Source organism: Hemiscyllium ocellatum, chromosome 22 (assembly GCF_020745735.1).
Source record: "Hemiscyllium ocellatum isolate sHemOce1 chromosome 22, sHemOce1.pat.X.cur, whole genome shotgun sequence".
In the NCBI taxonomy this organism is placed as follows: domain Eukaryota; kingdom Metazoa; phylum Chordata; class Chondrichthyes; order Orectolobiformes; family Hemiscylliidae; genus Hemiscyllium; species Hemiscyllium ocellatum.
The window spans coordinates 42,879,319-42,902,622 of record NC_083422.1 but is presented as its reverse complement, the minus strand read 5'-3'; the positions used below and the strand labels follow the sequence as shown (position 1 = coordinate 42,902,622).

The 23,304-nt window shown below is 41.2% G+C and overlaps 1 protein-coding gene across 3 annotated transcripts in view; it reads left to right on the top strand.

The window, feature by feature from the left end:
* Positions 1 to 23,304, top strand: part of shtn1 (shootin 1) — a 106,251-nt gene that overhangs the window by 4,647 nt on the left and 78,300 nt on the right. For all 3 annotated transcript variants that reach the window (XR_009645883.1, XM_060842454.1, XM_060842453.1), the window contains exons 2-3: positions 1,686 to 1,738; positions 18,909 to 18,969. Coding sequence is in view for 2 of the 3 variants with exons in the window: in XM_060842454.1 (XP_060698437.1) it covers positions 1,686 to 1,738; positions 18,909 to 18,969 (114 nt within the window). In the remaining variant the exon portion in view is untranslated. The remainder of the gene's footprint in view (positions 1 to 1,685; positions 1,739 to 18,908; positions 18,970 to 23,304) is intronic.

The following is a 23,304-nucleotide window of genomic DNA, read 5'->3' as shown; positions in this document are numbered from 1 at the left end:
AGGTGCTGGAAGACTAAAGGTGGACTAATGTGGTGCTGCTATTTAAGAATGGTTGTAAGCAAAAACAAGGGAGCTATAGACTAGTGAGCCTGTTATCGGTCGTAGGAATGTTGTTAGAGAGAATCCTGAGGGACAGGACTTACATGTATTTGGATAGGCAAAGAATGATTAGGGATAGTCAACATGGCTTTATGCATGGGAAAGGATTCCTGAAGAAGGGCTCATGCCTGAAACATCGACTCTCCTGCTCCTTGGATGCTGCCTGACCTGCTGTGCTTTAACCAGCAACGCATTTTCAACAGTGAAGAAAGTTACCTCAGAGTACAATAGGATCTTGATCAGATGGGCCATTGGGCCGAGGAATGCAGACGGAGTTTAATTTAGATAAATGTGAGGTGCTGCATTTTGGAAAGGCAAATCAGGATAGGACTTATACACTTAATGGTAAGGTCCTGGGGAGTGTTGCTGAACAAAGAGACCTTGGAGTACCGGTTCATAGCTCCTTGAAAGTGGTGTCTCGGGTAGATAGGAGAGAGGAGAAGGTATTTGGTATGCTTTCATTTATTGGTCAGAGCATTGAGTACAGGAGTTGGCGGTCATGTTGCGGCTGCACAGGACACTAGTTAGGCCACTTTTGGAATATTGTCTGCAATCCTCGTCTCCTGCCTATAGGAAAGATGTTGTGAAACTTGAAAGAGTTCAGAAAGGTTTTACAAGGGTGTTGCCAGGATTGGAGGGTTTGGGCTATCGGGAGAGGCTGAATAGGCTGGGGCATCGGAGGCAACCTTATAGACTTATGTAAAATTATGAGGGGCATGGAAAGGGTAAATAGACAACGTCTTTTGCCTGGGGTTGGGGTAGTCTAGAACTAGGGGGCATGGGTTTAGGGTGAGAGGGCAAAAATTTTAAAGGGACCTAAGGGGCAACTTTTACTGCAGAGGGTGTATGCAATAGCTGCCAGAGGAAGTTGTGGAGGCTGGTACAATTACAACATTTAAAAAGCATCTGGATGGATATATGAATATGAAGGATTTGGAGGGATATGGGTCAAGTGCTGGCAAATGGGACTAGATTAATTTGGGATATCCAGTCAGCATGGACAAGTTGATCTGAAGGATCGGTTTCCATGCTGTACATCTCTATAACTCTATGACTGTAATTTTAAATTGTCATTATTCTGCCTGAGCAGAAATGAGCATAAGTATCATCTGATTACACAAAAGTTCCAAGAGTATATGAATACTTTTTCATGTGGCTATTTCAAACGGCAGCTTAAGAAGAAAATCCAAGCAGCACAGAAAATTCAAAACCATGTTGCTTTTCATTGATAAAACATAAGTTAAATGAATGTAGGAATAAAAATGCTGGCTATCTATTAAATAGCTTTGTTGTTCCCTTGTTAAAGAATGTAGTCTGTGGCAAACCATTCCATAGTCTATTCATCCTGTGTATAATATTTTCTTACTTGTCCTTTTAATACTATGTATGATAATCTTACCCAAATATCTATCCTTTATTAGGTGTGACTTTAATATGAAGCTTTGAATTGTGGATAAATACCTCTTTCCAGTATTTTAAGCTTGATGAATAGCCATTGGTAGCTCTACAATGTGATCTCCTGGAGGAATAATTGAAAATTGTACTGACTTAATTTTTATGTGAAGTGTCTTTTTCCTCTATTGTAGCAATTGATGAATGTGAAGAATTGATAAAAGAAAATGAGAGAATAAGAGATGAGGTTAGTATTTTTCCAATAGTTCAAAACTGACTGACTATCCTATACATATAGACTTCTTTAATTACTTTGTGGATTATAGAGACTATACACTTGGTAATAGTTCCTGTATATACCCTCCTACAGAATATAGTGTGGAAGGAGACCATTCAGCCCATCGAGTCCCCACCCAGACCCACTGCCCACCCTATCCCTGTTACTCCGCATTTCCCATGGCTGACCCAGATAGCCTGTGGATATGATGGACACATTGCATTTTTAAAAAGCATAATGTAATAGATATTTTCTAATTACAAAAGAACTGCGATTATCTGAATGAGATGGGTGGGCACTATTTCATTCAGATAATTGATTATTCGGATAATCGATTTTACCTTAAACAAAGGAAGCCGTGCTGACCTAACACTCTGCTCTACCAGAGAATTTGTTTAAGTCTATAATTTTAATGTATTGAGTGCAGATTTCACATGATGAACAAAATAAAGCAATGATAACATGATGAATCTTTTTAAAAATGCAGCAGTAGTTACCATTTGGCAAGGAGTGGTGAAGGCAGCATTAAACAAAGTCCTGAACAGCAGTATTTGTCAGTTTCTGGGAACCTAGTCTCGCAATAGAAAGACAGAAGCACAGCCTCGCACATGCATTGATGTTCTCAGCCTTTTTTTTAATATACGGCCTGGTAAAGTGATGGGAATACCTGTACAATAATGTAGAACACTTACTTTTGCAAAGGGCTGTGTAACTAACCCTTGCCCAAAAAAGTATCCAGTTGCTGATGCTTGGGCTGCTTGTGTTTCTTTGTTTTTGCCATCGTTTTCACATGTTCTTCAGTGTGGTAAATCGAATACCTGTAACATTTTGGCGGGACCATGAAGTCTTTTTTGGAAATTCGGATGATTGATATTCGGATAATCAAGGTTCCTTTGTAACCTGGTCAGAGATGTTATTACACAACTTTGGAGGACATGGGATTGAATCCAGGCTTCCAGCCCAGAGCAGGGACACGAGCCCTCAAGCATGAGCTAATTAAGCTTGCCAAAAAAATCTATTGACAACTCCTGTATGTGACATCCATTTATTCCTGTTATCTACTTCATCACTGAATCAATTTGGCTGTACACATTCCTCGCGCTGTTTTTCATCCCCTCCCCCTGCTTTCATGCCGTGATTGGTCCTGTTCCCTCCATGTTATCAAATCTTCATGCTATTTAAATACCACACCATCCTGAGGCACATTCTGGCTCTTGCCTTTCCCAACTCACTAAAACAGGCAAATACGTCTATTCTGTCTTGATTGATCAAGTACAGTTTTGTTGGCCAGTAACTGAATCCTCTTCCACAATGTAATAAGATGGGTTCCATCCTGCACCCCTTCTCTCCAACCGCTTTAATTGGCCAAATATCTTGCAATATCTTTTCTTTCTCCAACTGTCACCTTGCTCATTCTTTTCCTTCCCTTAACTCTCTTTATCCTGTCTCCCATCCTTTTCCCATTCTCCCCCCGCCTTGTCTTCCTGAAACCCTTTTCTTCTTATTTCCCTATTACCTCCTATATGCCTCATCAATGCCATCATTTTCTATTTTACACTCCATTCTTCTCCTGTAATGCTTCTTTCTTTGTTTGTCTCTCTATCCTGCTCCATTTATGCCTATATCTTTCTCTTCTGACAAATACATCTCCTTTATCATCTCCCATACCCCTTTCTCTCACTTTTTCTTCCTTTTTCTCTCCTCTTCTCCCCTCTTATTCTTCTTTTCCTTCTATGTCCAGTTAGCTTCCTTCTAATACCTTAGAATACTTCACTTGCTCTCAACTCTTTATGTGAAACACCACACAGATTGACTAGTTAATTACTAATTATAACTGGTCTATTCAATTCCCTCTTAATTATAAATTTGAATGGCATTTATAGAAATGTTTACTGCAAAATGAGGTATTGTATCTTAATTGCATTTTATTATTAAAATGTTTAGAATTTTGCTACAAAAAGCAAACATTAAATTTCTCCCATGGGATGTTGCATGAATACAAATTTTGATTTATTGTAAAAACAAGCCATCAGTCACATAACTGTATTTATTATCCTTAAGCTGGACAATGGAATGGAGGTAAGAAACTGTCTTTGTTTTTATAGGCCTTATGCTGCAGATCATTGGTAATGTTGCAGTAATAGAATTTTTCATTAACTTCTGTTAATTTTGTGCATTGTTCATTTATTGTTGTATTAATATATTCATCTATTGAATGTATTCCAAAGTTAATTATTTAATTAAAAATAATTGACTATTTAGTGGATTCTGGGTCAATGGAGTAGCCATTGAATAGGTTGTGACTTTGATGGAAATCTATTGTAATTGTATTAAGATATAATTAACAATTGTGATCATGCAGCATAGTGTTATGAATCTTGAGCAGGGATTATAAAAGGTAATTGCAATATGCTTTTCTAATGTGTTGCATAAAATATGCCTTCCTTTAATTGTTTAATGGAAATATGTAAACCTATAATATAGGTCCTCTTTGGCTCAAGAATACTGAAAGTAAAAGCTAAGTAAAGTTAAAATATTTAACCAGTCGCGTTGATGGACTATACATGAAGTAATCTAAACATGAATTGTAAAATGATCTTGTCCAGACTAAAATATATTTAGTTTTGAATTTCATCCTCATTCAATGTCAAGTTCATGTAGTAATTAAGGTATTCTAAATAAAATTGACCTCATCTTAATAAAGTGTAACGTTATCATCTGCTCAGTCAATCAAACACTATGGTCTTAAAATATAATTTTAAATTCACATTAGTATACATTATTGAGCAGGAAATTCTATTTGTATCTTAGGTGGTTTCTTCCAGTTGTCTCTCCATTAAGTGTAGGAGTTCTGTACGTTTGAGATAATTATTGAAGTTTCAGATTTTATTATTATTGCTGAGGAGTATTGTTATATTTTCTCAGCATTTGGCAATGAGTCACTTAACCTTCCCAAATGTTATATGCACATTCATCATATAATGGTATGATTCCCTTGCTATTAATGTGTCTTCTCTCAGCCACATCATTTCTAAGAAACACATCCTTTATAAAATAGTGCTTTCATTTTTAAATAATTTATACAGGCAGAAGTAGTATTAAGACAGTGCACAATGTTCTGAGCCAGGCAGGGACCTGAGTGGCTCCACCGAAAGAATCCCTTGCTATGGTAATTGTTAATTCGTCATCACTCTTGTCAACTCCCTTTATTTCCACATTGCAAACATAACCTATCATGATGATATATGTGCAAATTTAACAATTGATTCAGTAAAGAAGAGCACCATGGTGGCTCAGTGGTTAGCACTGCTGCCTCACAGTGCCAGGGACCCAGGTTTCATTCCACCCCCGGGCAGCTGTCTGTGTGGAGTTTGTACATTCTCCCTGCATGGGTTTCCTTTGAGTGCTCCAGTTTCCTCCCACAGTCCAAAAATTTGCAGATTAGGTGGACTGTTCAAGTTAAATTGCCCATAGTGTCCAGGGATGTGCAGGCTGATTGGATTAGCCATGGGAAATGCAGGTTACAGGGATAGGGTAGGAAGTGGGATGCTCTTCACAGGGTCGGTGTGGACCGAATGGCCTGCTTCCACATTGTAGGGTTTCTATCAAATTGATTTTGTTATTAATGTTTGAAAAAGAAAGAAAGGGCCCCAACACAAATCTTTGCAAAAACCCCTTGCAAGGCAAACATCTTACAGAGTATCTTCATTTCAGAGGATGTGCTGCAAAGTGTTGATTAAACATTGCAATCTAAACCACTGCACAAATTCATATTTTTACAAATACCTGTTGGCACAGTTTCTTCCCATCCTCTTTAAATTATAAATTCAGTTCAGTATGGTGTTGTCTAGATAACTGTTTACAAGATGGAACTTATAAAATGCAATGCACAGTTGGCAGCCCTATGCTATAATGTGATTTGTATCTTCAGTGGCACACTTGCACAGAGCTTTGTTTGCCAGCCAATGAAGTTGATTTCAGTACCGTAACACTTACAACCTTTAAATTATTTACATTTAAGGCTGGCCAATTGATTATTTTGGAATGTAAGTTTACACCAGATTGGGAAATGAAGTTGTTTCCTTTTGCACATAGCCAGTGTCACATCAATGATTTCCAGATCAGTAAAAGTGCCCATTTATAGGGTCAGAACCATGTGCCATATTTATAAACCTGTAAACAAGGAGCAACAGTAGTCTACATGGCTCTCCCCACCTCCTCTGCCATTCAATAATATCATGAGTGATCTGATTTTAACCTCAACTTTACAATCCTGCACAACCCAGTCACCTTTCATCCTCTTGGTAATCAAGAACCTATCTACCTCCTCCCCAAAAATATTTAAAGATTCTGCATCTAGTGCTTTTGAAGAGGGAATTTCAAAGACACTCAATCTTCTGAGAGTTTTTCATTACCTGTCCCTTAAATAGACAACCCCTTATTTTTAACAATGGCTTCTAGTAGGTGGGATGTGTAAACCTAATATGTTTTAGGGCTGGGCAGAATCATAACTGCATGCAGAATTTCTAGTGATTTTGACTTTGGCAACACCATGTAAATCATGTTTTATTGCTATCCCAGAAAACCCATGAGTACAAAAAGAATGCTAGAGGAAATTGTATAATGTTTGCAAAAGAAAAGTCACAGGAGAGATCCCAAAGGACTGAGGAATAGCCAGTGTTGTTCCTTTATTTAAGGAGGGCAACATACTTAATCCATAGTGAAATTATTGGAGAAGATTGTTATTTGGAAAAAAAATGACTTACCAGTGATAGGCAGCACAGCTTTGTACGGGGAATGTCGTGTCTCACAAACTTGATTGTGGTTTTTGGTGGAAGTGACAAAGTTGATTGATGAGGGCACAGTGCTAGATGTCTTTTTGAACTTTAGCAAGGCCTTTGACAAAATTGCTCAAGGTAGGCTGAAACAAAAGGCGAATCAAATGAGGTCTGTGGTGAGCTGGTAAGATGGATACAGAATTGGCTTAGTTATAGAGGACAGAGAGTAGCAGTAGAAGGGTATTTTTCTGACTGGAGATCTCAGACTAGTAGAGTTCCGCAGGAATCAGTGTTCAGACCCCAGTTTGTCTTGTACAGCAAACTTTTTATTAACTTGTGGGACCAGGTGTGTGGAATATTAAATATTCCAGATAATCAAGAGGTCCACGTAATCAATGTAGAAACACACACTAAGTAATAGAAATGTAATGCAAATGTAACTGTCATACTTTATACTTTACTGTCATACTTTATTTACAGCATAAATCAATAAATAATAAATCAACTTTGCCTTAAACAAAATTTAGCTGCAGGGAGCCTTTTCACTCACACCCTCAACTGACTACTTGAACGTCACAGTAGATCATGGTATTTGAGGTGAAATTGACATGAAATTGAATTGACTGTTGATATTTCATGAGGCTATTCAATTGAACAAGATGTATATTTACATTGAGGTAAATAAATTTATAAACTATGATAATTAGACAAAATAAGAAAGGAAACGTCACCATATTTGAGGTACACCATCTTTGCTGGTTATCAAAAGTGCCAGTTCATAAGGTGCTGGTTAAAACAAAGTTTGCTGAATATAATTGGTTTTCAAGAGAATGTAGGTGACCTGATTAGTAAGTTTGTGGATGATACAAAGATTGGGGGAGCTGGGATAGTGAGGAGAAATTGCCAGAGGATGCAGCAGCATATAGAAAGGCTGGAGACGTGGGTGGAGAAATGGCAGATGAAGTTAAATCCAGTCAAATGCAAGATGATGCACTTTGAAAGATATAATGCAGGACAGAAGTATACAGTAAGTGGCAAGACCCTTACTAACATCAATAAACAGAGGTGTCGAGACATACAGTTCCATCAAAGTGGCAACACAAGTGGATAAGGTGGGCAATCAGAGCATAGCGTATAAAAATTGGCAAGTCATGTTGCAGTAGTATAGAACTTTAGTATGGCAACATTTGGAACATTGTGTATAGTTCTGGTTGCCATGTCACCAGAAGAACATGGAGGCTTTGGAGAGGCTACTCAAATGGTCCAAGAGGATGTTGCCTTGTTTGGGAAGTGTTAGTTATGAGGAATGATGGACAAACTTGGTTTGTTTTCACCGAAAACGAAAACTGCTGGAGATCACAATGGGTCAAGCAGCATCTATGGAGAGAGAGCAAGCTAACATTTCGAATGTAGATGACTCTTCATCAGAGCTGGCGTGAAGTGTGAAGGGGACAGCATTTATGCAATAGTTGGGGGTGGGGGGGTGAGGAGGGTTGGAGTACTGTAGGCAAAAGGATGTTGATAGTTCAGACTAAGTGATCAGAATGTGAAAACGGCAGAACAATGCTGTGTCTAACTGCCAGACTGGAAAGAACAAAATCCCACTGGGTTAGAGGGAAGGGAGAGAGGACGTGATAACAGAGAATGTAGCAAGTAAGATAAAAAGAAAGGGAAGGAATGGAAGTGGGTTCACAATTTCGAGGTGCTGACCTCAATATTAAGTTCAGAAGGTTGGAAAGTGCCTAGTATGAAGATGAGATGTTATTCTTCCAGTTTACGCTGTGGTTTACTGGAGCGTTACAGCATGCCCAGGACTGAGAAGTGAGCGTGCAAACAGGATGCTGTGTTAAAATGACTGGAAGGTTGGGATCAGGTTTACACAAAGACTGGCGGAATTCCGCAAAGTAATCCCCCAGTCTGCGTTTGTAGAGTAGGCCACATTGGGTGAAGCAAATGCAATACACAAGATTGAAGGAGATGCAAGGGAAATGCTGCTTCACCTCCTAATTCTATTTAGGCCCTCAAATGGTGAGCAAGAAGGAGGTGAAGGGGCAGTTGTTGTACCTTTTGCAGTTACATCGGGAGGTGCTGTGGGAAGGGGAAGTATGGTGGTGGTGTTTGAGGAATGGACTAGGGTGCCCTGGAGGGAACAATTCCTGTGAAAAGCAGACAGGGGAACTGAGCAGAAGAGGTGTTTGGTGGTGGCGTTTTACTTGAGTTGTCTGAAATGGCAAAGAATGATCCTTTGAACGCGGAGATTGGTGGCATGAGAAGTCAGGACAAGTGGAAATCGATCACGTTGTGAGTGATGAGAAGGGGCAAGGTGATAGCTTGGATACAGTTGAGGACCCTATCACCACAATGAGTAGGAAACCATGGTTATGGAAGAAGCAAGCAATGTTGGCAGGGCTGTTTTGGAAGGTGGCATCAACTGAACAGACATGACATAAGCAAAGGAACTGGAAAAATGGGATGAAGTCCCTGCAGCTGTGGGATGTGAAGAACTGTAGTGAAGGTAGCTATGGGAGTCAGTGACTTTGTTATGGATGGCAGTGGACAGTTTATTCCACAAAATGGAGAAAGAGAGGTCAAAGAAAGGAAAGGAAGTATCAGAAATAGAAGATGTGAAAGTTATAGAGGGGTGGAAATTGGAGGCAAAATAGACAAATTTTTCAAGATCCTAGAGGGAGCATGAAGTGGCACAGAAACCGTCGGTGAAGTCCCAGAAAAAAGTTGAGGGAGGGGGCAAATGTAAGACTGGAACAAGGATTGTTCCACATACCCCATAAAGAGTCAGGCAAAACTGCGACCCATGCGGGTGCCCACAGCTAGCCCTTTGACTTGGCAGAATTGAGAAGAATTAAAGGAGAAATTGTTCAGTGAGAACACAAGTTCAGCCAAGAAGAGGGGAGTACTGGTTGGAGATTATTCAGGCCTCTCGTTGAGGAATAAGTCAAGAGTTCTCATATTATCCTGGTCAGGAATGGAGGTATAGAGGGATTGGACATCCGTGGTGAACAGAAGGCAGTTAGGGCCAGGGAACTGGAAATGGCAAAGGGCATCAGAGGAATCGAGGTTGTAGGTGAGCAGGGTCTGGATAAGTGGAGAGTGGATGGAGTCCAGGCAGGAGGAAATGAGTTTGGTGGGGCAGGAACAGACTGATACCATGGGCATACCAGGGCAGACTGGTTTCTGTATTTGGGAAGGAGCTAGACGCAGGCTGTCCAGGATTAGGAGACTATAAGGTTGGGGCAATAGGGGAGAAGATCTCCAGAGGTAATGAGATCGGTGACAGTCCTCGCAACAATATCTTGATGTTCAGATGTGGGGTCATGGTCCAGGGGGCTGTAGTAAGAAGTGTCTGAGAGTTAGCGTTGAGCCCCTGCAAGGTAAAGATCAGTGTGCCAGACTACAACAGCACCACTTTTCTCGGCTGGTTTAATTATCGAGTTAGGGTTGGACCTGTGAGCAGCAATTTCAAAAGGGGACAGGTTAGGGTGGATGAGAGGAGCAGAGACATTGAGACAGAAGATGTCACGCTGGCTGTTTTCACTGAAAAGATCATGGGCAGGTAAGAAGCCAGAAGAAGGGGTCCTAGTGGAGGGTGAGTACTGGAGGTGTGTAAAGGGATCAGTGGAAAGAGGGGGGAATCCTGCCCAAAGGAGTGAGTGCAGAGATGGAGGCGGAAAAACAATTTGACATCATGGTGAGCCCAAAATTTATTAAGATGGGGGTGTAAGGGTATGAAGCTGAGTCCTTTGCTGAGGACTTGAATACTGAAGGATGAGTGGTAACCTTATGGAAGTTTACAAAGTTATGCAAGGCATATATCAAATGGATAGTTGGAGTCTTTTTCCTTAGGGTAGAAATATCAATTACTTGGGGACCTAGGTTTAAAGTAGAAGGAGTTAAGTTAAAAGGAAATATGAGGGAAATGTTTACAAAGCATCTGGTAAATACCTGGAATGTGCTGCCAGAGGAGGTGATGGAGACAGACACAATAGCAAGATTTAAGAGACATCTTCACATACATGAACAGGCAAGCATTGGAGGGGTATGGACCATGTAGAGGCAAAATGCTTTTAGTTCAGAGAGGCATCACGTGTTGGTGCATTCTTGGTTGGCCGAAGGGCCTGTTCCTGTGCTGTAATTTTCTTTGTTCTTTGTAAAAAGCTGTTTAGCAAACGTACATATACCCAAGTTTAACCATGCTAAGTCAGTTTTATGTTTAAACTTCTATTTCTCAAAGCAGTGCCTTTTCTGGATAATCTTTCCAAATTAGGATTAATGCTCTGCCTTCATGCTGTGAGTCCATTGGTTGTTGTAAAAAGAAGCAGAGAGTGCACATAATCCCAATTTCCATTCGGTATTATTTTAAAGTAGTGAAATACACTGGGGACTTCACAGAAGAGACAATTTCTGTTAATCAATTACTAGACTTTGGCAAGCAGTGTGATAAACCAGAGACAGAGGCCGTTCAAGAGGGCTGATGGTGAGAAAGAGCTGGATGCCATCCACTTACTTGTGCACTGTGCTGTTGTGGCTTTGGATGATGGTATTGGGAGGATTTGTGTAGATTGAAAATATGAGGGCATTAAGAATGGATTTTTACTGGGGAATGAAACTCCAGGGAAAATGGTGTGGAAGGGGAAGAGATGTTATTCCAGGTCATTTTCTGATTGTGATTCTACAAATAGGAATGAAATTGGATGAAGGCATTCCCAGATAGTTGAACAACAGAAGTGAGATGTTGGGGGGAATTGTGATTTGAAGATGCCGGTGTGTGATTATAGTAAAACTACAAGAAAGACTTTGATCAGAATAAAAGTGATGGACAGAGAGAACTGATCAGACACACCAAAGGTAACTCGTGGCTGAGGCCCATTTTACTGCTGTAATAGGGTGGAAATTTGGTTAGAGACATTCACATGTATAACTACAGGAACTATAGGCCTGCATGTCTGAATGACTCTGTGTCTCCAGCCTTTCTTTCAACTCCAGAGTAGTAGGAGTAAAGGCAGAGGGTTGAGGATGGGTGTTTCAGGAGAGGTTGGTGATGTTAGGAGGCCAGGTGGGGAAGTGGGCAGTTCATGAGTTGAGAGTAACAATATCAAGCCAATATGTATGTGGTGAGGTGTGCTGCCCTTTTAATAGAGTGGGTCAGGTAGCCCAGAGGTGGGACTAGAAGCACTGTCTCGGATGATAGAGCTGAGAGGATGCATAATAGAGCATTCCCTGTTCAAGTTTACCTTATGTTCAATTTCTGGTTCTAGTGAACCACAAACAGAACAGAACCAGAAAAGGAATTGGGGTGTTATGAAAATGAAAATTTTATTGATTTGATTTTAAAGTTGTGAACAAATTATATGGAATACTAACAAAACAATATTGGAAATACTCAGAAGCTCAGGCAACATCTGTGGAGAGGAACAGAGTTGACATTTCAGATAGATAATGCTTCATTTGCTCTGGTTAAGAGGAAGTGGGAGCTAGGTATCTTGGAGAAGCTGAACTGTGGGAGAGCATTGTGAGAATGGCACTGAGACTGGAGTGGAACTAGAGAAGGGTGCAAAGTCAAGGTGAGGTGATGGGGGAACCTGGGTGAATTTAGCGCAGTAACTTTTGATAAAGTGGGGAAACAACAGAAGCAGTTTAATGCTCTGAATCCTAGTGGGGGAAAAACGGTCTCATCGCATTGTTGGAGGAGAAGATCGAGTTGGCAAAGGTTTTAAGAATCCCTTTTACCACTTTAAGTAGCAGAGAAGAGAAGGCAGGTTATCTGAGCTCTTGACATTCCTACATCTTATATTGGTTACCTCACTAAATATTTTAGAAAGTAAATAACTTCTAAATTTATGCAGATAATTAAATATTATTTTCCATTGACAAATAACCACCTAAAAAATTACCTCAGCTCTTCCAGACACAGCCACTAATCTCCATTTCATCATTTCTATGACAATATGAAGGTGAGAGTAAGAAACAAAAGGAGGGAAATTGAAAAAATGGAAACAATGCTGAGTGACTGCAATATCTCCTTCCTTACCTTAGCTGTCTAAGTTTTCATTGGAGAAAGCTACAGTATTATTAAATTGGATCTTAGGTATAAAGGGACTATCTTATGATGAGAGGATAAGTAGATTGGTCCTGTACTCAGTTGAGTTCCAAAGAATGAGAGGCAACATTAATGAAACAAAAAAGGCTTTTAAGGGACTTGGCAGGGCAGGTGGGGAAAGCTTGTGGGAGAGTCTTGGACCAGAGGCATTTCAGATTAAGTGGTGATACATTTAAGAAAGAGATGAGAATTTTCTTCTGTCACATGGTTGTGAATGTTTGGAAGTCCTTACTGCTGAAGGCTGTTGAGATTGTTTCATTAAAGTACATACAAAGCTGAGGTAGACGCATCAGCCAGGAAAGTGGAGTTAATAATTCTCACATCAGCCATGAGCTCCTTCAGTGGCAAAGCAGACTCAATGGGCTAAATGGCTTTATTCCCTCACTAGTGAACACATCTCCTCAACAATTACCCTATCAAGCCCGCTCAAAAACTTGCATTTTTCAACAATATTATCCTTCATTCTTCTAAGCACTAAGAAATAAAGGCCTAACCTATTTAGACATCCTAATAAACCAAGCTCTTAATCTGAGGAACAATCTTAATGAATCACTTTTGAATGGCCTCCATTTTTTAAATACAAGTGTCAAAACCGTATATACAATGTCTGGTACAGCCTCATTAACAACCTGTACAGATGTAGCGAGACTTCCTTATTGTAATCTTCAACTACTCAGCAATAGAGGAGCAGGAAAATCGACGTTTCGGGCAAAAGCCCTTTATCAGGAATGAGGCTGGAAGCTTTGGGGGTGGAGAGATAAATGGGAAGGGGTTGGGGCTGGAGGAAGCCCCAATAGGCTATATTGCAGATTCATTCTGTCCTCATCACAACATGCCCTTCCACCTAGTTTTGCATCATCCATGAATTCTAGTGTGTTATACTCTGTCCCCTCTTCCAAGTTATGACTTCATATAGTAAATAATTGAGGCCTTCGGAATGATCCTCGTGGCATTCCAATTGTCATGATTTTCCAACCTGTAAAGTGCCCATAAATCCTAATTCTTCATCTTCTGATGTTGGGAGTTTCTATCTTGTCCAATCATTTTTTATTTGGCCCCTTATGGAATACCTTCTGGAAATCCAAATGCAATACACCTCCTGATTCTTTTTTTTTCAAATCAACTCTACTTGTTATTATCATGCAAAGCAAGTTTATCAAACATGATTTCTCTTTCACAAAACCACATTGATTCTGATTGTATTAAGGTTTTCTAAATGTCACTCTATTTCTTCCTTAATAATGGATTCTAGCATCTTCCCAAATCCAAAAGTAGGCTAACTGCCCTACAACTTTTGCTTTCTGTCTCCCTCCCAGATGTGGCACGGTGGCTTAGTGGTTAGCACTGCTGCCTCACCGTGTCAAGGACCCACGTTCAATTCCAGCCTCGGGCAACTGTGTGAAGTTTGTCCATCCTCCTCATGTCTTTGTAAGTTTTCCCCAGGTGCACCAGTTTCCTCCCACATCACAAAGATTTGCAGGTTAGGTGAATTGACTGTGCTAAATTGCCCATAGTGTTCAGGTATGTTAGGTGCATTAGTCAGAGAAAATGTAGAGTAATAGGGTAGGGGAATGGGTCTGGGTGGGTTACTCGTTGGAGAGTCATTATGAATTTGTTGGGGCAAATGGCCTATTTTCACAGTGTAGGGATTCTATAACTTCTATAACATCCTTTCTGCAATAGTGGTGTCACAATGGGAGTTTTCCATTCCACTGGACCCTTTAATGAATCCACTAAGTTCTGAAATGTTTTGACCCATGCCTATTATCTTTATAGCTACTTCCTTTGAAACCCTTGGATGTAGGCCATCAGGTCCTGGGGACATGTCTGCCTAAAGTCCCATTAGTTTGTCAAATACTTTGTCACTCATGATAGATTTTTCCTCTCTCTGCTTTTCTGTTATTTTCAGATATTTATAACATTCTCCACCATGAAAATTGAGGCAAAGTATTGGTTCAAACTATTGCCTTTTCCTTTTTCCTCTATTAAAAATTTTCAGTTACATTCACCCCTCAAATTGAATTTGAGATTCCCTCAAGCCAAGATTGCTATAAAGAGGATTCTAAAAATGCGATCTCTTAATATTTCTCGTCATTACACATTACTAAACTGAAATAGCCTGTTCCTGGTTAGGTTCTGTAATGTACTGCTCTCAGAAATAATCCCTGATGCAATCTACAAATTAGTTTCCCATGTTACTTTTGCCCATTTGATTTGGCCAATCAATATGAAAATTAAAATCAAGATGAGAGTGGTGCTAGATAAGCACACCAGGTCAGGAAGCTTCCGAGGAGCAGGAAAATTGATGTTTCGGGCAAAAGCCCTTCATCAGGAATGAGGCTGGAAGCTTTGGGGATGGAGAGACAAATGCGAAGTGGTTGGGGCTGGGAGAAGGTAGCTGAGAGTGCAATAGATGGATGGAGGTGGGGGTACAGTCTCTACAGTCAGCTCTGCCTCAACTGAGGGCCACATTCTCTCAGAACTGCAAAGGATACCTACTGTATTCCACCTCCATCCACCTATTGCCCTCTCAGCTACCTTCCCCAACCTCACTAGCCCCCCCCCCACCACCACCATTTATTTATCCACCTCTGAGGCTCCCAGCCTCATTCCTGATGAAGGGCTTTTGTCCAAAAAGTCGATTTTCCTGCTCCTTGGATAAGACCATAAGACATAGGAGTGGAAGTAAGGCCATCCGGCCCATCGAGTCCACTCCGCCATTCAATCATAGCTGATGGGCATTTCAACTCCACTTACCAGCATTCTCCCCGTAGCCTTTAATTCCTTGTGACATCAAGAATTTATCAATCTCTGCATTGAAGACATTTAGCATCCCGGCCTCCACTGCACTCTGCGGCAATGAATTCCACAGGCCCACCACTCTCTGGCTGAAGAAATGTCTCCGCATTTCTGTTCTGAATTGACCCGCTTTAATTCTCAGGCTGTGTCCCCGGGTCCTAGTCTCCTCGCCTAATGGAAACAATTTCCTAGCGTCCACCCTTTCCAAGCCACGTATTATCTTGAACGTTTCTTTTAACTCTCCCCTTAATCTTCTAAACTCCAAAGAATACAACTCCAGGATCTCAGCCGTTCTTCGTATGTTAGACCTACCATTCCAGGGATCATCCGTGTGAATCTCCACTGGACACGCTCCAGTGCCAGTATGTCCTTCCTGAGGTGTGGGGACCAAAACTGGACACAGTACTCCAAATGGGGCCTAACCAGAGCTTTATAAAGTCTCAGTAGCACAATGGTGCTTTTATATTCCAACTATCTTGAGATAAATGACAACATTGCATTCACTTTCTTAATCATGGACTCAACCTGCATGTTTACCTTTAGAGAATCCTCGACTAGCACTCCCAGATCCTTTGTACTTTGGCTTTACGAATTTTCTCACTGTTTAGAAAGTAGTCTATGCTTTTATTCTTTTTGCCAAAGTGCAAGACCTCACATTTGCTCACGTTGAATTCCATCAGCCATTTCCTGGACCACTCTCCCAAACTGTCTAGATCCTTCTGCAGCCTCCCCACTTCCTCAGTACTACCTGCCTGTCCACCTAACTTTGTATCATCGACAAACTTCGCTAGAATGCCCCCAGTCCCTTCATCCAGATCATTAATATATAATGTGAACAGCTGCAGCCCCAACACTGAACCTTGCGGGACACCGCTTGTCACCAGCTGACATTCCGAAAAAGAACCTTTTATCCCAACTCTCTGCCTTCTGTCAGACAGCCAATCCTCAATCCATCCCAGTAGCTCACCTCGAACACCATGGGCCCTCACCTTGCTCAGCAGCCTCCCATGTGACACCTTATCAAAGGCCTTTTGGAAGTCTAGATAGACCACATCCACTGGGTTTCCCTGGTCTAATCTACTTGTCACCTCTTCAAAGAATTCCAACAGGTTTATCAGATACGACCTCCCCTTACTAAATCCATGTTGACTTGTTCTAATCAGACTGTGCTCTTCCAAGAATTTAGAAACCTCATCCTTAATGATGGATTCTAGAATTTTACCAACAACCGAGGTTAGGCTAATTGGCCTATAATTTTCCATCTTTTGTCTTGATCCTTTCTTGAACAAGGGGGTTACAACAGCCATCTTCCAATCATCCGTGACTTTCCCTGACTCCAGTGACTTTTGAAAGATCTCAACCAATGCCTCTGCTATTTCCTCAGCCACCTCTCTCAGAACTCTAGGGTGTATCCCATCAGGGCCAGGTGATTTATCAATTTTAAGACCTTTTAGCTTTTCTAGCACTTTCTCTTTTGTAATGGCAACCATACTCAACTCAGCACCCTGACTCCCTTTAATTGTTGGGATATTACTCATGTCTTCCACTGTGGAGACTGACGCAAAGTACTTGTTAAGTTCTCCTGCTATTTCCTTATCTCCCATCACTAGGCTTCCTGAATCAGTTTGAAGTGGCTCAATGTCTACTTCTGCCTGTCGTTTGTTTCTTATGTATTGAAGGAAACTTTTACCATCATTTCTAATATTACTGGCTAGCCTACCTTTATATTTGATCCTCTCCTTCCTTATTTCTCTCTTTGTTATCCTCTGTTTGTTTTTGTAGCCTTCCCAATCTTCTGATTTCCCACTGCTCTTGGCCACTGTATAGGATCTCTCTTTTTCTTTAATACATTTCCTGACTTCCTTTGTCAGCCATGGCTGTCTAATCCCTCCCCGGATAATCTTCCCTTTCTTGGGGATGAACCTCTGTACAGTGTCCTCAATTATACCCACAAACTCCTGCCATTTTTGTTCTACTGTCTTCCAGTCTATTTTTGTCAGTTCCTCTCTCATGCCCCTGTAATTACCTTTATTTAACTGTAACACCATTACATCCGATTTTGTCTTCTCTCTTTCAAACTGCAGACTGAACTCTACCATATTATGATCGCTGCTTCCTAAGGGTTCCCTTACTTTAAGATCTTTTATAAAGTCTGGTTCATTACAATGCACTAGGTCCAGAATAGCCTGCTCCCTTGTGGGCTCCATGACAAGCTGTTCCAAAAAGCCATCCTGTAAGCATTCCATGAATTCCCTTTCTTTGGATCCACTGGCAACATTATTTACCCAGTCCACCTGCATATTGAAGTCTCCCATGATCACCGTGACCATGCCTTTCTGACATGCCTTCTCTATTTCCCAGTACATGTTGCGCCCCTGGTCCTGACCACTGTTAGGAGGTCTGTACATAACTCCCATTATGGTTTTTTTTTGCCTTTGTAGTTCCTCAATTCCACCCACACAGACTCCACATCATCCGACTGACCTGCTGCGCTTTTACAGCACTACTCTAACCTCCAGCATCTGCAGTACTCGCTTTCGCCTGAAAGTTAAAATCGCCCATGACAATTGTAGTGACCGTCTTGCATACCTCTACTATATTCAGATTTATGCTTCACAGTTAAATTCTAGATCCCTATCCATGTTTCATCCATGAGTCACACCCTGACCAAGAGCAAATTTGGCTTAATCGAAAGGGTGTGACTGACTCCTGAAAGGTAATATCCAGGTACCTCTTTTCCCCCAGCCTGATGTGTTGCGGTGTCGGCTGCTTGGACATGAGCTCCACAAAGCTGAACAAAATCCCCTTGAATAAGCAGCACTTGCTGCAAATGTGGTCCCAGCGGCATCACCAAATCCCACCTACTACAGCTGCAACACATTGCCTGCTCAGCCATCTCTATTCTGCTTAGTTAATTAATATGGATGTTAAATATATTAAAAGTGAACTTCTCAAATGTGGTCTTGAGCTGCAATGTGTCTCCTGATTTAAATCATTTGGTAAAACATAAGAGACACTGAAAAAAAACCAAGTAGTCACCTATCTATTTTCCCATGACATCACATTTCAGTTCAGACAGGTTAGAAACAGTTTAAAGGGACACAGTGCTGCTGGTTTTAATCTCCTCCCACTGCTGTCCTTCTCACACAGGTCTACTCTTCTCTTTGTGAATCTGCTGTTTCCATGCTCTGTCATGTTGGGAAAGGTTGCTGACCATTGTCTCTCTCCCTCTCCCTCTCTGTCCTGCCTTTAGTGAAGCTGCCATTCCCACACTGTTTTGCAGTGTTTAAGAAGCTATTACCTCAACTCTATCTCAAGTTGTTTTAGAATCAAAAGTAGAAATGCTAAAACCTGTACAGCTAAATGGTAAATCAGTGATGGCAACTCTGAGCAAAATCTTGTGATCATTGTTGGTGTAATTTTGATTCATTTTCCTTTTTGTGAGTAGAATGCAAAATTGATTGAAGAAAGAAATAATGCTATTCATCAACTGAAGGAGTTTCATAGAGGTAAGTCAATGTGTTTTGATGTGTTGACATTCACTGAGTGTTACAGTAGCTGCAAAAAGCAAGTGAGTTTTCTAGAATTTGTAGCCTTATCAGACCTATTGTGGGAATGTGTAGAAATAAAGCAGGAAGTCCAAAATTAGGAACAGATAACTCTGCAAATGTACTCTAGGTTTGTCAGTAATTGAGTGTGACAAGATAAGGTGGTGTCTCAGGCTTTCAGTCTTCAACAATGAACTAAATTACCTCCTCTGTTGAAATGTCTATGGTTTTATTATCGGACTTGGTACAGCGCAGGAACAGAGCCCATTTATAGGATTAACCAAAGTAAAGAAAGGAAGAGAGAACAATATGTAAAGGTCAAGAGTACAGATTTGCTTTCTCAGGTAATTAGCTACCTTAAATGCTGTGTATATAAATGAAGGTTAATTCATTATTTACATTCTTCAATCTCTTTCTCCGCCCCTACTCTCACTGCAATAATAATAATGCAGAGGACGTTGATTCCACCAGGTGCATATTGGCTACAATATATTACAGACTGTGTGTTTTATATTTCTTCAAAGATTTATGACAGTCTTTCTAATGCAACTGATAAGTGTTTCATTTTGTTTAGTAAGCTCAGGCCTACTTTAAATGTAATGAAGAAAAAAGGGGAAAGGAATAATTGTAAAGGACATAGAGAGCTATAAAGGCAAGCTTCTGAATGCTAAAATATGACACTAGAGCTTGTGTCAAAATTGGTTTAAAGTAAAGATACCATAAAGTACATAATGAGAATTTTCCTTTTTGGCTTGAATGTTATGGGGCTGTAATAGAATGATTAATTGTGTACAATTAATTCTGGATGTACCTAAACTCTAGTCCAATTGGCACTTCATAGTTTACAGATTTATGTGGTTGAGCCATAAAATAAGAAACATGGCAGCTCTGGAACTTTGTTTCCTGTGTCTGTAAATGAGTAAGCTCTGCTTTCCCTGCTAATCACAACACCGTAAGATGTAGGAGCAACAGTAGCCATTCAGCAAAGGGCTGGAGAATCTGTGCACAGCATCTGTCTGATGTTGTGGCCTCAGGAGGTGAGCCAGTTGGCTGCCACTGTGGAGAGCCAAATCCTGCAGAAAGACTGGTATCTCCTCTTATGCACAGGGGCCTCTAGTCTATTTGCTCAAGTCTGCATGGTTAGCACCATCTGGCCCAGTGACAGAATGCCATGGGAATGTGACTCCCACTGAGTTTCCTATCTACTTAGTTGTATGAGAGATACCATTGTCACTGATCGGTCACTGCCAAGGTGCCTTGCTGCCCACTGAAATAACTCCACAGAGGCTGGCATCCAGTCACCAAGTCACACTTTATTTACACACAGAGAGTCTTTGACACTGATTCAACTCCCTCAGAGTGAACAGAACCTCCACCACTCCTTTATATCTGTCAGCCAGGACTCCCTGATTGGACCAGATTAACTGCCCCAATCAGGGAACTCTTATTCTATGAGGTCCACCTGTCTGACCTCATCACAATTACTACTTCCCTCCCTTTCTGAATTCAAGGACATAGGCCTTTTTTTTGTAGCTCCTCCATTTATTTTAGCACCAGGTCTGGTTGCTCTAGCTCTGCCTCAGATATGACTCACGTGTAACGTACAGTAGCTCACCTCTTACACCCAGAGCATCTTGGAAGAATTTCATTCTTCTATTCAGGCAACAAAGGCAACGAGATGTCTACCGTGTCCATCTCCAATTCTGAGGTATCTTCAATGCTTGATGGAGAGGGCGAACCCACCAGTTCCAGAACAGTCAGAAATGCAGTCAAGGAGCTGGGTATGTTTTGCTTCCATACAGTTTGTGAGTTTACACCTTTCATATGATCCACGTGCCTGTTCAGGACCATCTCACCTACCCGAACTCTATATTTCACTGGACCTGACCTCGCATCGACTATACCTGTTACCAATGCATTGCCATTCCCGTGGTTCCTACACTTAACTTCATTCCCTGAAGTAAACTGTCTTTCTTGCTTAGTATTCTTCTATCCAGCATTGGCATTCCTGATGCTATTTCACTGCCCTTGTATGATGAATACTATTTCATTTTAGGAAATAGTCACATTTCCTGTTGGTAAAGGATGGCCCATAATCTGTGACCAACACTTTCAGTAGTCCATATATTGCAAAAGATGTTCAGTTTTTTTTATCGTTGCCCCGTGTTTGACGAACGAACTCTGTGCACATCCAAACTACTTTGAATGGACATCCACAATGACTAAGAATATTGAGCCCAGGAACTGCTGGCGGGTAACGTTTGTCCCTGTTAGCACTGCCCCACTAGTGCAGCTATGTCTGCATGCAATTCTGGCCATCAGACATTACTTCTCTCCAACATCTTCATGTTTGAAATCCCTGGCTGACCCTGGTAGGGGAGTTCAGCCAGTATCTGGTGGTGACCTTTGTTCGGGACAATCGCTCTTGCTTCCTGTAATAATATGCTGTCCTCTACTGTGATTTGGTCTCACAGGGTCCAAAAAGATTTCAGCCCTGGATGTCTCAGCCCTTTGGTTTGTCTCATTACCACCAGCTGTTTTAGTTTTGCCTAGACCAGATCTTCTGCATCCAAAGTCAGACATTGTTGGCTGTGACTGGAAATGTGTCCAGAAAGTTTAAAACCATTATGGACTTTTCCAGTGGCAGTATTACCATTCGTGTATCTGCCAGCGCGAGGCAGCTCAATGCATCCACGTTCGCTACTACACCTCCCAAACGGTGTTTCAACTTGTAATTATATGCACTTAGTATTAGACCTCACCACTGAATTCATCCTGAAGCTATGGGTGGCACTGCTGTGTCCTCTTTAAATAGACCTAGCAGTGGTTTGTGGTCTGGTATTATTACAAATTTACGTTCGTAAAGGTATTGGTGGAATGTCCTGACTCCAAGCGTGGCCCCAAACCTACCTTCTCTATCTGGGTGTATTTATTCTCTGCATTAGCCAAAGTCCTGAATGCATACACTATCGGACATTTCTCTCCATTTGGCCACCTATGAGCTAAATCTACCCAGATATCGTATGCAGAGGCACTGTATGTCAATACCAGATTTCACTTGGGATTAAAGTGTATCAATACCTTAAAAGTTGATAGCTGTTTCTTCAATTCCCTGAAAGCTATGGCATGGCTATGCAACCATTTCAAAGGCTGACCATTTTTTAAGAATTGTCGCAAAGGTGCCAGGTTAGGCATGAACCTCCTGTAATAGTTCACCAGCCCAAGGAAAGACCTAAGCTCCGGTACAGATGTGGGAGCTGTGGCTCCTTTGATTGTCCTCAATTTATCTTCCAACCTGGTGTAATCTGCTTTTTATAGGTCACTTGGGTTGGCTGAAAGTCACATTTTTCCCTTCTACAACATATGCCCTCTGGGAGAAACATCCAAGAGCTAGGCTCAAGTTCTGTAGGTGCTCCTTTTTAGTCTTCCCTGTTATTAGCACACCATCTACATAAATGGATCATGACCACCTTCATGAAGGACAGACCTCTGCCAGCATTGTATATGAATCTGCCCTGCAAGGGATCGGGTATTTATCCAGCTGTGAAAAGCAGTTTACTATTTGTTTAAAATCCTCACAAAGTTGAACCAACCCATTGGGCTTCACAATGGTACGACCAGTGCTGCCCATTCTGCAAACTGGATTGGTTTGATAACTCCTTCGCTTTCCGGTCTCCTGACTCTGCCTGTACTTTTGCCCATAAGGCAAATGACAATAGATAGGTCTTGCAGAATTGCTTCCTGCTCAATATGCAAGGTGGCTTTGGATCCTTTGCTAATCCTTCCTGAAAAACTTCTAGGTATTTAATTATGACTTCTCTCAGGTAGCTATTTTTAATCAAAAAATGTTGAGCCAATCCAGGTGAATCTTTCTCAACCAATTGCACTCCATCAAGCTTGGGCCCAAGCCTTTTACTACAATCAGTGATAACTGAACCAGCTGCGTCTCATAGGTGATTGGATCCAAAGTTGTAATCTTAATCTGTAAAGCTTCTCTGGTATAGGTTCTCAGTCTAGCTGAGGTCTTGCGCAAACTTAAGGGCTGGAGTCCGGAGTGAATTTTGTTAAAGATTGGTTCTGTGATCACTGAAACAGCCATACCTGTATCAGCCTCCACTGGAACTGGATGACCATTTAACCAAATGTTTATTTTGATTTGTCATGATTAGGATGCTGCTAAAGCAGTTTAACTGTTCCAAACCACATGTAAGTGGACTTCCAAGGGTGTGCACTCTCCGAAATGCTGGTCTATGAGATCTCTTATTCAGTTTAGTTCAAGTGGGACTCCCTTGCTGT